General features: G+C 35.4%; 1 protein-coding gene across 4 annotated transcripts in view; it reads right to left on the bottom strand.

The window, feature by feature from the left end:
* The window catches only part of AVL9 (AVL9 cell migration associated), a 65,206-nt gene that overhangs the window by 41,864 nt on the left and 10,197 nt on the right, over positions 1-13,145 (bottom strand). For 3 of the 4 annotated variants that reach the window (XR_014020744.1, XM_081283304.1, XM_081283303.1), the window contains exons 2-5: positions 8,911-9,031; positions 7,496-7,581; positions 2,914-2,985; positions 468-557 (exon numbers count right to left, since the gene is read on the bottom strand). Coding sequence is in view for 3 of the 4 variants with exons in the window: in XM_081283304.1 (XP_081139430.1) it covers positions 468-557; positions 2,914-2,985; positions 7,496-7,581; positions 8,911-9,031 (369 nt within the window). In the remaining variant the exon portion in view is untranslated. Of the gene's footprint in view, positions 1-467; positions 558-2,913; positions 2,986-7,495; positions 7,582-8,910; positions 9,032-11,678; positions 11,745-13,145 lie in introns of all 4 variants that reach the window. The other variant, XM_081283305.1, reaches the window with a different exon arrangement.

Consider the following 13,145-nt stretch of genomic DNA (forward strand, 5'->3'; position numbering starts at 1 on the left):
CATGGTGGTATGAACATTTAGGATGAATTCCCTCTGCTTCCTTGCTAAATTCCTAACTGTCCTACTCTTATCAGTATTTAGGAGAGATCCATCATCCGTATGGTAAATGACAGCCTTGAGAAAAACACGTTATCCATCTTTAATAAAATATCCTATGGTTTCTCTGGTTTATGAGAATTAGGAATGAGAAGCTTGATATATAAACACACTGTACAGTTTATTAATAAGAAAAGTTATTAAAAGAAACATTTAGTTATTTATAGTCATATTTCCTAAAAAACACAATTTTGTTAATTAAGTATTTGGGTAGATTCCCAGTACTTCAATGTTTTACTGTAAAGGGATTTTCAAAGAGTGTCTTTCTTAAGCTAATAATTGATTATCCTTCACAGTATTACTGACAAGATGCATTTAATTCATGAACTCTACCTTCAGTTAAACACATCTAGGCAGGGGCATAAGGTTACCTTTAGAATGGAAATTTGGGAAAAATCCTTCTCTTCGAAATATGCGTGTGTAATGAGTTGAAGTTTCGCTTGAAGTAAGCCATAGAGGGGCTTAATAGAAAAGAGAAATTACCATTAGGTTTATAATAGAAAACAACAAGAACAACAAACAAACCCCTACAACTTTTTAACTTGAACAGAAGAGAGAGATGAAAGTCACTGTCAACTCCATGGCCCTTATTATTTATTCATAGCAGGAAGCTGAGATGTCCCCTATACTTGCTCTTGTACCGCAGGGGAAGGTGTCTAGTGCCCTGGCAGTACAGTGAGTCAGAGTGTGGGCTCAGACAGTGCTTAACTGTGGGCACTCAACCGCTCACACCTGCTTGCTAAGCTGAACGCAGGCATAACAAGACTGTATCTCACACAGTTGTTTAAGGACTAAATAACAGATAAACACAGTAGAGTACTGACATGTAGAAGGCACCCAACATTAGATTTAAATCGCATTCTCACTGTGCACATGTTCTTGGTGTGCCTGTGACAACACTTAATCATCCTCAAGGCAGTCTTATTCTTTTCTCTAGTTGAATATTCATCATTTAATTTAAGTTCATTTCCCCTTTTTTATCTTCTGGAAAAGTTTAGAACAACTCATCTTATCTTCTATCATAATATTCTTTGTATGCCTGAATGAAGCTATATAATTTTTATTTCTTCTATATAAGATCTTCTTTTACTGCATCCATCTTTTTAATCTTCTTTTCTAGATGTTTTGTCATTTGTATGTCCTTTTCTAGGATGCACAGACTGATATATATTCTAATTAGTTAACAACAAGTCATGCTGGAATAGTTTTTCCCCAATATTCCTGTTAGTGTATTATTATTACCATATTTCTATATACAGGCTATAATGTACTGTGAACAAACAGACTGAGTGAGCAAGCTCTTCCTATCCATATCTGTTTTAGAGACAGATAAAAATTGGATTTCACCTTGATTTTTATCAATTCCATGTCTTATGAGAATTAGATATTGTTTCTCTGAGATGTCTTTACTTGTAAATGAAAAAAGCAAATATATCAATGTTGTTATAAAGATAATAATGACAATTATGTAGGCCACCCTTCTAAATAAATAATACATAAAACTGTGTATTATGAGATTAGCAACCTACCAATTTTATGATATTGGGGTCTTTTATAATTCCTTTTCCAACAGACTCTTATCCTATATTTAAAATTATTTTCTTAGAAGAAATATAGAATCTCAAAAATCTTATTAAGGCCCAAAGAATGATTATTATTCAGGTTTTTTTTTAGCTTAGTAATAAAAACCAAAAATACATTCTGTCTTGCAAAAACAATTTGCATTATGCAAAGTACACTTAAATTGCCTGTGTGTACATGAAAGTAGACAATTGCAGAAGAAATAATTAAACAAAACCTACATACATTTGGTGACAAGGCTAGTGAAAAAAGTTCAATTTTGATTTAGGTTTACTGTAGAAATGGCTACATTTCTATATGATAATCATATAGCTCTAAGATAACTGATATGATGCAGATATGAATTATTCCCACAAAGGGGATTTTGGGGACTATGTTTAACATGTAGAACTAGAAATTTGACTGTACTGGAAAGGTGCTATTATCCCTTTAGTAATAAACATGATATGGTGGTAAATGATTTAATTAAGAGAGCTATGAAAGCCAAGAAATGTTAGGCATCTTCTTTATAAAAAGTTAAATAATTATACTCTTCCATTTGATCAACTTGTACCCAGAAGAAACATAGTTTTCATGTATTATTATAGTTACAATTTCACTATGTCATTTCCCTTCCTCAAACATAATTTTTTTTTTTTTTGTACTGAGGATTCAACCCAGGGGCACTTTACCACTGAGTCACATCCTAGTCTTTTTTATTTTACGATAGGGTCTCACTAATTTGCTGAGGTTGGCCTTGAACTCACAATCCTCTTACCGCCTCAGACTCCCAAGAAGCTAGGATTACAGGCATGCAACACTATCTCTGACTTTAAAATTTAAAGAGAAATTTAAGTCTAAAAATTTTCACTACAATAGCCATGAACTTCTGTATCATCAATAAAATCTTAGTAACTATATTTTAAATTTTAGTAAAATATTATTTATCCAATATCTTGGGAACTAAACAAAAATGGATAAATGAAACATATCAGCTACCTCATTTTTATCAAGTGCCAGCTTCCAAACTAACAAACTATCAGATTTCCTCCCTTTTACCTATACTTGGGTAGAGGAGCAAATGAAAGTAAAATTGCTGAAAGGTAAAAAGAGAAAATGCAAGAGCATAAATAATAAGCTCTTGACTAATTTTAATAAATTATTGTTCTCATAAATCTCTTCTAATAATGCCTTATTCTCAAATAAATTTGCCATGTATGTTTAACACACAAATAAACAAGTTACTTGGTCTCTTACCAGCTTGCTTAGAACACAGACACTTTTCTGAACAGTTTCTCTGGTGACATCTGCTTGCCTTACTTTCAATGCCTATTATAAACAAATAGTCATTATCAGAAATATTTCATAGCAATATTTACAAAACATCTTTCAATATGAAAATAGTTATTAAATAGAAGAAATCTCATATTTAAATTAAAAAATTTATTTGAGAATCTCAGAAAATATTTATTGAATGAATAAATGTCAGCTTAGTCACTTTGCATCAGAAGCTATGACAGGCACTGGGAATATAAGAGAAGGGTTAATTCCTATCCTCAAGCAATGTGTAGGCTGATGGAGATTATGTACAACTCAGCACACCCAAATCAACCAATCAATGCAATCCAACCACTACTGATTCTGATTTTAAAATAGGCTACCCTTTCACAAGATTGTTTCTGGTGAGACAGGGCTAGTTTAAGAGATGACAAAAATAGCTTATTTCTCCACAGATGGAAGAACTGTCAGCAATTTTGTTAAGTTAGTTGTTCTGGGAAGCCTGTTCTGGGGTCTGCTCTGGCTGACTTGATTATGGCCCAGCATTAAGCATAACTCATTTCTCAATAATGATAATCATGTAAGAATTCTGTAGTTTTCTGCTGGTAGAAACAAGTCTTGATTTGATCAACTTCAGGTAAAGCTGTGAGGGAAATAAGAGGGACTGTTTGGCTTCTAGGGTGCTGCGTGACTCTCCTTGGATCTGTTCAGAGAATCAAAGGACCTCAAGTGACTGGTGATTAATCATTACATTGGGTGAAAAGTAGATGTCTTTTCCCTTGAATGAATTTATCTATTATGTCCTACCTTCAAAGGGAATTAAAGTCTTTCTCCAAGGCTCTAAGTCCTTCTGAGATATGGCTTATCTATCCAGTTTCTCAGATGCGGCTTGAAAAACTTAAGAGAAATGGGCAACTCTGATATACTCTGAAATGAATCAGTCTTAAGGGCTGGGGGAGAGAGGTAGTATTTAAAACCCGTGCAGGGTATTCGAACTCTAGTTAATGACAACAATGAGGGGTAAGAAGAACTTGGAAGAAATAATTTTAGTAGTATTCACATGACCTACAGAAGACAAGAGGAAATAAAGGGATGGATTTCTGAAATAGGGCAGCAGCTCAATTCATCTCATATGTGTAAGAGTAACAATATGTGAAGAAATCAAATGCACAAAGCTACTGGGCTAACTTTTTGTGAGGCAGGCCCAACATGGCTTCCTCACTGACATTTCCGGCTAGCTATGCTTTTAGTATGTAGTCCCTGTCATAAACATAATTCAGCATATGTACTCAAGGTCATAAATATCTGCTTGTGGAAATATACTCACTTATGTAACCTGTTGGCACTGTGCTTTGTTTGGTCTACATATAAAAAAAGTCTATGGAAAGACTCAGGGGCTGGGGACTACTGTCACTTCTGAATAAACCATATGCACTATTCCAACTTGCCTCACATCTTCTTGCACCTGCTGGGATCCTGGATCTGCTTCCCAGGGTCTGAGCCTCCTGACACTCTGATTTTCAGGTTAAAGTACAGTTGATAATGTGAAATAATATATTTAGCTTTAGATTCAGTTATTCATTCTACAAACATTATCTGGGTGTGTTCTATATTCCACACCCTGGGTTTGGAGGGTTATTTCATAGTAGTTAACTACTTCAGATATCTTGAAATTTACACCTGTAGTTTACTTATGAATGGTTCAGGAAACAAATTCACACACACACACAGATCAGGAGAGGCAGAACATTAAGAACTGCTGAGTCTATGTGGTGGGTATATATGTGTTCACTGCACCATTCTTTTAATTTATCTGCATGTCTGGAATTTTCATTATAAAAATTTAAAAATGTTTACTATTAATTATTCATCTCAGATATCTTTTCAACTTTATAATTGCCCACGCTCTAGTCCCAGAGATTCTAATTCAGTCAAAGAAACAAACAATGGGCTGGGATTGTGGCTCAGTGGTATAGCACTTGCCTAGAATGTGTGAGGCACTGGGTTCGATTCTCAGCACTGCATATAAATAAATAAAATAAAGGTCCATTGACAACTAAAAAATATTTAAAAACAAACAAACAACCCCTCCCTAAAAAAAAAAAAAACCCACAAAAAATCCTCCAGGTAATTCTGTTAGAAACCATTGTTTCAGTGCAGTGGTTTTGACACTTGATTACACATTAGAACTACCTGGGGCATCTTTAAAACTCCTGATGCCCAGAACATTAGCTCGAAATCTCTGGGGTTGGACTCAGCCATCTCTGACTTTAAAGTTCTCAGTGATTCCAATTTGTAGCCAAGGCTAAGAACTACACACTACTTTAGAGCATGAATGAGAAGAAAGAGATTTTTATTCATAAAGATTTATTCCCACCACAAAAAATAGTGCATCCTACAAGCGCCATAAAAGTGTGGGGATACCCATCTTAGTTTATTTGAATTGATTAATTAGGGATATTAGTGTAAATTAGGGAGTAAGTTGGCAGGTAGTTTAAGAGTAATCAAAATCTTAGTTATAGATTAACTGTGTGCACTTGGAAACCATTGTTAAGTACATTGCCCTACTAAAATGTTGTTTGAAAAGCACATTATGGTCCATTTTTCTAAGTTATATATTGTTAAATAAAACTGTAAGAGGCCACTAATTTGGACTGTGCTCTTATACTAGAGTCAACAGACCAAACCAATAGAGTGTAATCTCAGTTAAATTTGGTTGATTGGGGCTGGGGATGTGGCTCAAGCGGTAGCGCGCTCGCCTGGCATGCGTGCGGCCCGGGTTCGATCCTCAGCACCACATACCAACAAAGATGTTGTGTCCGCCGAGAACTAAAAAATAATAAATATTAAAAAATTCTCTCTCTCTCTCTCTCTCTCTCTCCTCTTTCACAAAAAAAAAATTTGGTTGATTGCAGAAGACTCTAGCCAATGAGTAATTTAGGATATAATCAGCTTTACTGGTTTCTATGCCTCCTTCAATTTTTCTAAAAATGCTGTCTACATATGCTGTTGGTTATTATTCTCCAAACCTGCTCTGGTTCTAGGAGCTGCCCAATTTGTGAATTTTTTTGTTCTTTTTTTTCTTTCAAATAAATTATTAAATTTAAATGGGCTAACAATACTGCTATGATTTGGATAAATATTCCCAGGTGTTAAAGACTTGGTCACCAGCCTGTGGTGCAACTGGGAGCTGGTGGAACCTTCACAGCATTTCAAAGACAAATGAATCATTTGGATATTGCTATCTAAAAACAATGTACAGGGCTGGGGATGTGGCTCAAGCGGTAGTGCTCTCGACTGGCATGCGTGCGGCCCGGGTTCGATCCTCAGCACCACATACAAACAAAGATGTTGTGTCCGCCAAAAACGAAAAAAAATAAATATTAAAAAATTAAATAGTCTTTTCCTCATGCTCTTCCTTCCTGTTCTGTTCTTAGTTGTTTTCTTTAATATCAAAGCAGACATTTGGCATTTGTTTTTTAGGGCTTGGCTAGCTTCGCTTAGCATAATCTGCTCTAATGCCATCCATTTCCCTGCAAATTAAAAGACTACAGTAAACAAAGACGAATGGGGGGAGAGAAACGGAGAGAGAAGGGAAAGCACATGGAAATAGTAGGAGACCTTCAATGATACATAAAATTATAAGAGGTTATGAGGGGCAAGGGGGAGGGAAAAAAAGGGAGAGAATTGAACAACAGCAGGGGAGGTAGAGAGGGAAGATGGGAGGGGAGAGGAGGGGAGGGGGGATAGTAGGGGATAGGAAAGGTAGCAGAATGCAACAGTCACTAATATGGCATTATGTAAAAATATGAATATGTAACAGATGTGATTCTGCAATCTGTATTTGGGGTGAAAAAGGGAGTTCAAAACACAATTTGAGTCAAATGTATGAAAGATGATATATCATGAGCTCTGTAATGCTTTAAATAATCAATAAAAAAAATTAAATAAAAAATAAAAACAATGTACAAAATGTACAATTATATAATCATAGGCACCAATGTCAATTTATAAACATATTAATGTGACTAAGTTGGTAATATTAGAATAGTTATAATTTGCTTATAAAAATCTAAAATGGGGGTTGGGGTTGTGACTCAGTGGTAGAGCGCTCATCTAGCATGCCTGAGGCACTGGGTTTGATTCTCAGCACAACATAAAAGAAATAAAGATATTGTGTCCATCTAAAACTAAAAAATATTTTTAAAAAAAATCTAAAATGAACTTGGGTGTGATGGCACATGCCTGTAATCCCAGCTACATGGGAGGCTGAGGCAGGATGATCACAAGTTCAAAGGCACTTGGGCACCTTAGCAAGACCTTGCCTTAAAAAGGGCTGGGGGTGTAGTTCAGTAGTAGAGTGCTTGCCTAGCCTATGGTAGCCCTAGGTTCAATCACCAGTAGCACAAAACAAAAATAAAACCAAAAAATCAGTGAAAATCTAAAATGACATCACAAGCACCACATGAAAAATAAAGATGTGTTTCCTTCACTAATAACACTTAAGAAAGGAGTTGGGAGTTTTTTTTTTCCTATTGTTGCTCACCATTAACTATCATACCTTGGCTTCAATTTGTCGATAGCAAGAAATACCATAAACGGTGGCTCCATTTCCATTTCTGGGTGGTAAGTGAAAAAACACAGTATCTAAGAGATACATGGAAAAAATGTAAATAACAAGGCAAATCACCCTTATTAATAAGTATAAAAATTTGAAGTTATCATAATGTAGTTATTAACATGCAAATGAAGATGTATGAAGGAACCATGTCATACTTATTTTCAGCATCACAATCACTGGTTTCTTGAAATTTATCTCAATGCCTTATAGTATATGCTCATCACAAAAAACACAAGAGGCTGAATTAGAACAGGTCAAACAGTACAGTTACAGAATGTACATAGAATGTACTTTATATAAAGAAAACTGGTCCAGACTAAAACAAAGTAGAGTCATAAAAACCAATGGGCAACATTGAATCTTGAATCAACTAAGAAATTTGGGGAACAGCTAGGGAAACTGGAACACAGACTGGATGTTACATAGTATTACTGTTAAATCTCTTAGCTGTGATAATGGTATTAGAAGTTATGCTGGGGGATGATCTTATTCTCTGGAGATGCCTACTTAAGTATTAAAGGTGAAGTGTCTGTCATTGTTTCCAGCTGATTTTAAAATAGTACAGAAAAAAACTGTTCACATACACAAATACAAAAAAAAAATCTGCAGAATATTCACTGTAATCTTAACTTTTCTGTGTTTGAAACTTTAATAATAAAGTTATGTAGAAAAAGGATCTCTGAAGTTACAAATCCTATGTTTAAATCCTGTGCTTAACTGTAAGTAACAACTGATTCATTCTGTAAGGAAATTATTAAATACTATATTAAGAAAACAGGTAATCAAGTTTAATTTCTGGTATTTTCCTGCATCTCTAACACCATAGTAAAATATGGTGTAGGAGACTCAGTAAGAACTTCAAACTACTACTTTCTTTGAAGGTGTGAACATGCTCTGCATGTGAGCAAGCAGAGACTTGTGACAGCTCCAGAGCTGGAGAAATCATCTCAGGTGTTCGCAGGTGTCGGGCACTGGAGTAATAAGCTAGTAAGTCTGAAGCTACAGACTCAAATAGTGTTCAGCTAACTTTCTTCTTTCGTCTCTGAGAGGAGTCAAAATAAAGCATAATTATAGGGAATGCTTTCTAGTAGCAGCTGTCCTGCTTTGCTAATCACTTTTGTCAGGGCTCCTGGTAAGGATCACAGGCCATAGCCCATGTAAGTTCAGCACTCTCTGGTCATTCTCTTCTCTAGTGCTTGACTAGTCATCTCCAAATAACATATAAATATTTTATAAATAACTACAACAGGTCAAAAGACTCATTCACCACAGAATTTTTTTTAAAAAAACTAGCACCTACTAAAAAAATAAGTAAAAATAGGACCTACTAATTTCTCCACTGTCTTCTCACATACCTTCCTGGTAATTGTGTGCGCCATCTGGTAAGGCAAGGAAGGGCAAATATTTCCATTCTTCAGGCAAAGTGTGGCTGTCATGTCCATCTCCTGGAATCAGGGGCGGGTAAGAGAATTCAACCTACAACAGTAAGGAATGTTAGCTAAAAGGTGGTTGATCAAAAGAAGCATCTTATCCTGACAGGCAAAAACACTTTTAAACCCCAAAGGACACTAGTTGGGGTAAGCCACATTCACTGATGTTATCAGCAATCCTATGACATAGAAGAGTAAAAAAGAAGGAAAGATTTGTAAGCCTTTTCTGATTGAAGGGCACCAGTTGGAATTCAACATGCTGTCTATTCATAAAAAATGTTATAAAAAATGTTATAAATAAATGTTATAAAAAATAAATGTTATAAATAAAAGTGTGGACACTACATATAGTCCAAGAATTCTCTGAGTAAAATTAAGGCTGTTGTAGGCTGACTTAGACCCAGAGTGTTTACAACATGGTTTCTTTGAGAAGCGTGTTCAGAATTTTAAACAGCCAGCTTTGGAACACAACTCATTCATAAATTGTAGTCTGCCTACACTGTGTTGGCAGTGTTCTAGAATTCCTGTGGCCTGATGGTAGATTTACTATCAACCTGCTAGTTGAGTTCAAAACAGTTAATAGAAACTCACTTCTATTTCTATATATACACAAAACAATTAAAAACAATCATAATGGCCACACAGTATCATTTCATTAGTCAATATTCTATCATTGAACTTTTTTTTTTTTTTTGTACTAGGGATTGAACCCAAGGGTATTTAACCACTGAGCCACATTCCCAGCCCTTTTTTGTATTTTATTTAGAGACAGGGTCTTGTTAACTTGTTGAGGATGGTTTTGAACTTGCAATCCTCCTGCCTTAGCCTCCAGAGCTGCTGGGATCACAGGCATGTGCATCGTGCCCAGCTATTCTCTGGGTTTTTAAAAATATCATTATATCAATTAATAAAGAAGGTGATCTCAAAGAATTTTAAAAAATTATAAACTTCAATAGTATATATTGTATACTATTGAATATATATAAATATATATATTCAATATATATATATTTAATAGTATATATAAATATATATTTGATATATTTATATATTAATATTTCACATATTAATATATTTAAGCAAATATATTAAAATATTTAGCCAGGCATGGTAGCTCACACCTATAATCCCAGCACTTTGGGAGGCTGAGGTAGGAGGATCACAAATTCAAAGCCTCAGTAACTTAGTGAGACTTTATCTCAAAATAAAATATACAAAAGGGCAGGGGATGTGACTCAGTGGGTAAGCACTTCCTGGTTCCATTCCGGGTACCACAATAAATAAATAAAATAAAATATTTAAATATGTAATAAATATATAACTATATACTATATGTTAATCAATCAATCAATCAAGTCTTTGTGCCTGGTTCCTAGAACAAAACTCCTAAAATACTTGGCTTTTCCTGGAAGATGAGGGCCTTTCATAATGTATAATAAATGCCAATCAACCATACCTGAGTTTATGCTAGGATGAGGGAAGGTCATCAGAAACACCAAATTTTGATAAGAAAGATGAAATTTTAAGGTGCATCCCTTGACCTCTGGTGAGTGGAAAGAGGCTAGAGACTGATTTCAGTCACCAATGGCCAATGTGTTAATCAATCATGCCTATGTAACAAAATCTTTATATTCCTAAACAACAGGGTTCAGAGAGCTCCCAGGTTAAGGATAGCAAAGTGAAGTGAGAGTGGCATGCTGGAGAGGGCATGGATGCTTCATGCCCTTCGAGCATGTGTGTGTGTGTGTGTATGTTACTGGGGATTGAACTCAGAGGTACTCTACAACTGAGCTACATCCCCAGCCCTTTTTATTTTTTATTCTTATGTCAGGGTCTTGCTAAATTGTAGAGGCTGACTTTGAACTACCTTGAATTTGTAATCCTCCTGTCTTAGTCTCAGGATCACAGGACAAGTGCTATGCATTTCTTTATCTGAGTTGAAGGTCATCCACACTGTCCTCTGAATTTGAAACCAGTCAGAATTATAGGTGGCCTGAGGACCCTGGATTTGTAACTGGTATCTGAATTGAGAGCAATCCTGGGGAACTGAGACCTTAAGCCTGTATAGTTTGATGCTGAGTAGTTAATGTCAGAATAGGATTAAATTATAAGAATCTGGTGAACTAAAAAAAAATTATAAGAATCTGAGATCAAACATCAAAAAATAATCAGCGATTTCCAAACTGATGGTTTCTTTAAATCTTAAATTGTATATTTTTCATATTTTGAATACTAATCACTCTATATGTCCCCTTTCTATATGTTCAAATAAACCCAGGCAGATGCATAATTCCATGACACAGAAGCTTAATAGGAAGTTACCTTAAATTTTAAATATACTCAGTTGAATCAAAATGCAATTTAAACAATAATGCTAATTAAATCAACCACTACCACAGAGAGTGAAGGTAGTAATGGTAGTCAGCCTCACTGCCTACTTCTAGGGGGAAATCATGATCACCATAGTTTATACAAATGGCTCTCCATGTATAGTTGTGTAGACTCTGTAACACAATTGTGTTACAGAGTCTACACAACTATACATGGCAGCCCTCCATATATATGAAAAATATAGACAAAAACCAACATTAAACTCTGTAGATATTAAGAAACATCTAGACTATTATCCAAAATTAGGTAGCATAAGTTCACAGTCCAAAATCTAAATCAAATTTGGGGATCAAAGATGTTACCTGAGGGCTGGGGTTGTAGTTCAGTAGTACAGCACTTGTCTAGCATATGAGGCACTGGATTCAACTCTAAGCACCACATATAAATAAATAACAGAAAAGTCCATTGACAACTAGAAAAAATATTTTAAAGTTGCTCTCTGGGGCTGGAGTTGTGGCTCAGTGGTGGAGTGCTCGCCTTGCATGTTTGAGGTGCTAGATTCGATCCTTAGCACCATATATAAATAAATAAGTAAAATAAAGGTATTATGTCCTCCTACAACTAAAAAAAATTTAAAAAGAAGTAAAAATGCTGTCTGATAACACACACCAATGTGAAAGAGGTATGAATGCCCCCACAATTAGAACAATAATGTTATTAAATCAAGCAAACTTCAAATATCTCTATCTCTATTTATATAACCAATATTCATGTAGCAAGTCTACCTTGATTCCAATCATTTTACAAATTCACATGATTACAAACTGAGAAGAGGAGGGAAAAAGAAGACAACGACTGACTTCTAAAAAGTGAAAGCTGAATAAAGATGCTATAATCACCAAGAATAAAAAGGCAATTTTTGCTAGGCGTGGTGGCTCACACCTGTAATCCCAGCAGCTCAGGAAACTGAGGCAGGATGATCAAGAGTTCAAAGCCAGTCTCAGCAAGGGCGAGGCTCTAAGCAACTCAGTGAGACCCTGTCTCTAAATAAAATATAAAATAGGGCTAGGGATGTAGCTCAGTGATCGAGTGCCCCTGAGTTCAATCCCAGGTACCCCTCTCCCCAAAAAGCAATTTTTAAAAAAATGTCAAATGAACTATGCAATAAAGGGTGACCTACATTTGTCCTCCAGGAATGGTAAAAATCACCACATAACCCTTTTCATAGTTTATACATCAAGTCAGCAGCCATCTACTTTGTTCTCTGGAAATAATGTTGAGAAAACAAAGAAAGACTACAAAATAAAAAACAATAGCATAGTACCCTAGTGTGAACTTTTGAGTACTTCAGAAGTACCCTTTGTTCACTTTTTAACAATGTAATATCCATTCCACTCTCAAAATCACACAATAGAAGCCACACAAATTAAATCCATCCATTTAAACACGGATACACCATGGCTTACTGAGGAAAGGGCTTCCCAGTTAATTCTACCGCTGCTCTACCTCTTTGCTCCCTTCCTAGGCACAGCAAAAATGTTATTGCCTGTCACTCAGAAGTAGAAGTGTTTCTTTTCTTAATAGACATTAACAGTTTAGGTACCAAAGTCAAGGCTTTGCCTTGTTTTCCACTTAACAAAAAAATGACGTAGGGATGTAGTAGAGTACTTGCCTAACATTTGTGAAGCCCTGGGTCCAATCCCCAGCACCACAAAAACAAAACAATACTATGTTTTTATTTTTAAGATTAGGTCTAAAAAATATAGTCCTGGAAGTCAAAGACATGTTTTCATTCAGTTATGTTCTCTTCCAAAGCTTTTGAAAAGTCA

This window comes from Spermophilus citellus, assembly GCF_964194105.1.
Source record: "Spermophilus citellus genome assembly, chromosome: 3".
NCBI classification, from domain to species: Eukaryota; Metazoa; Chordata; class Mammalia; order Rodentia; family Sciuridae; genus Spermophilus; species Spermophilus citellus.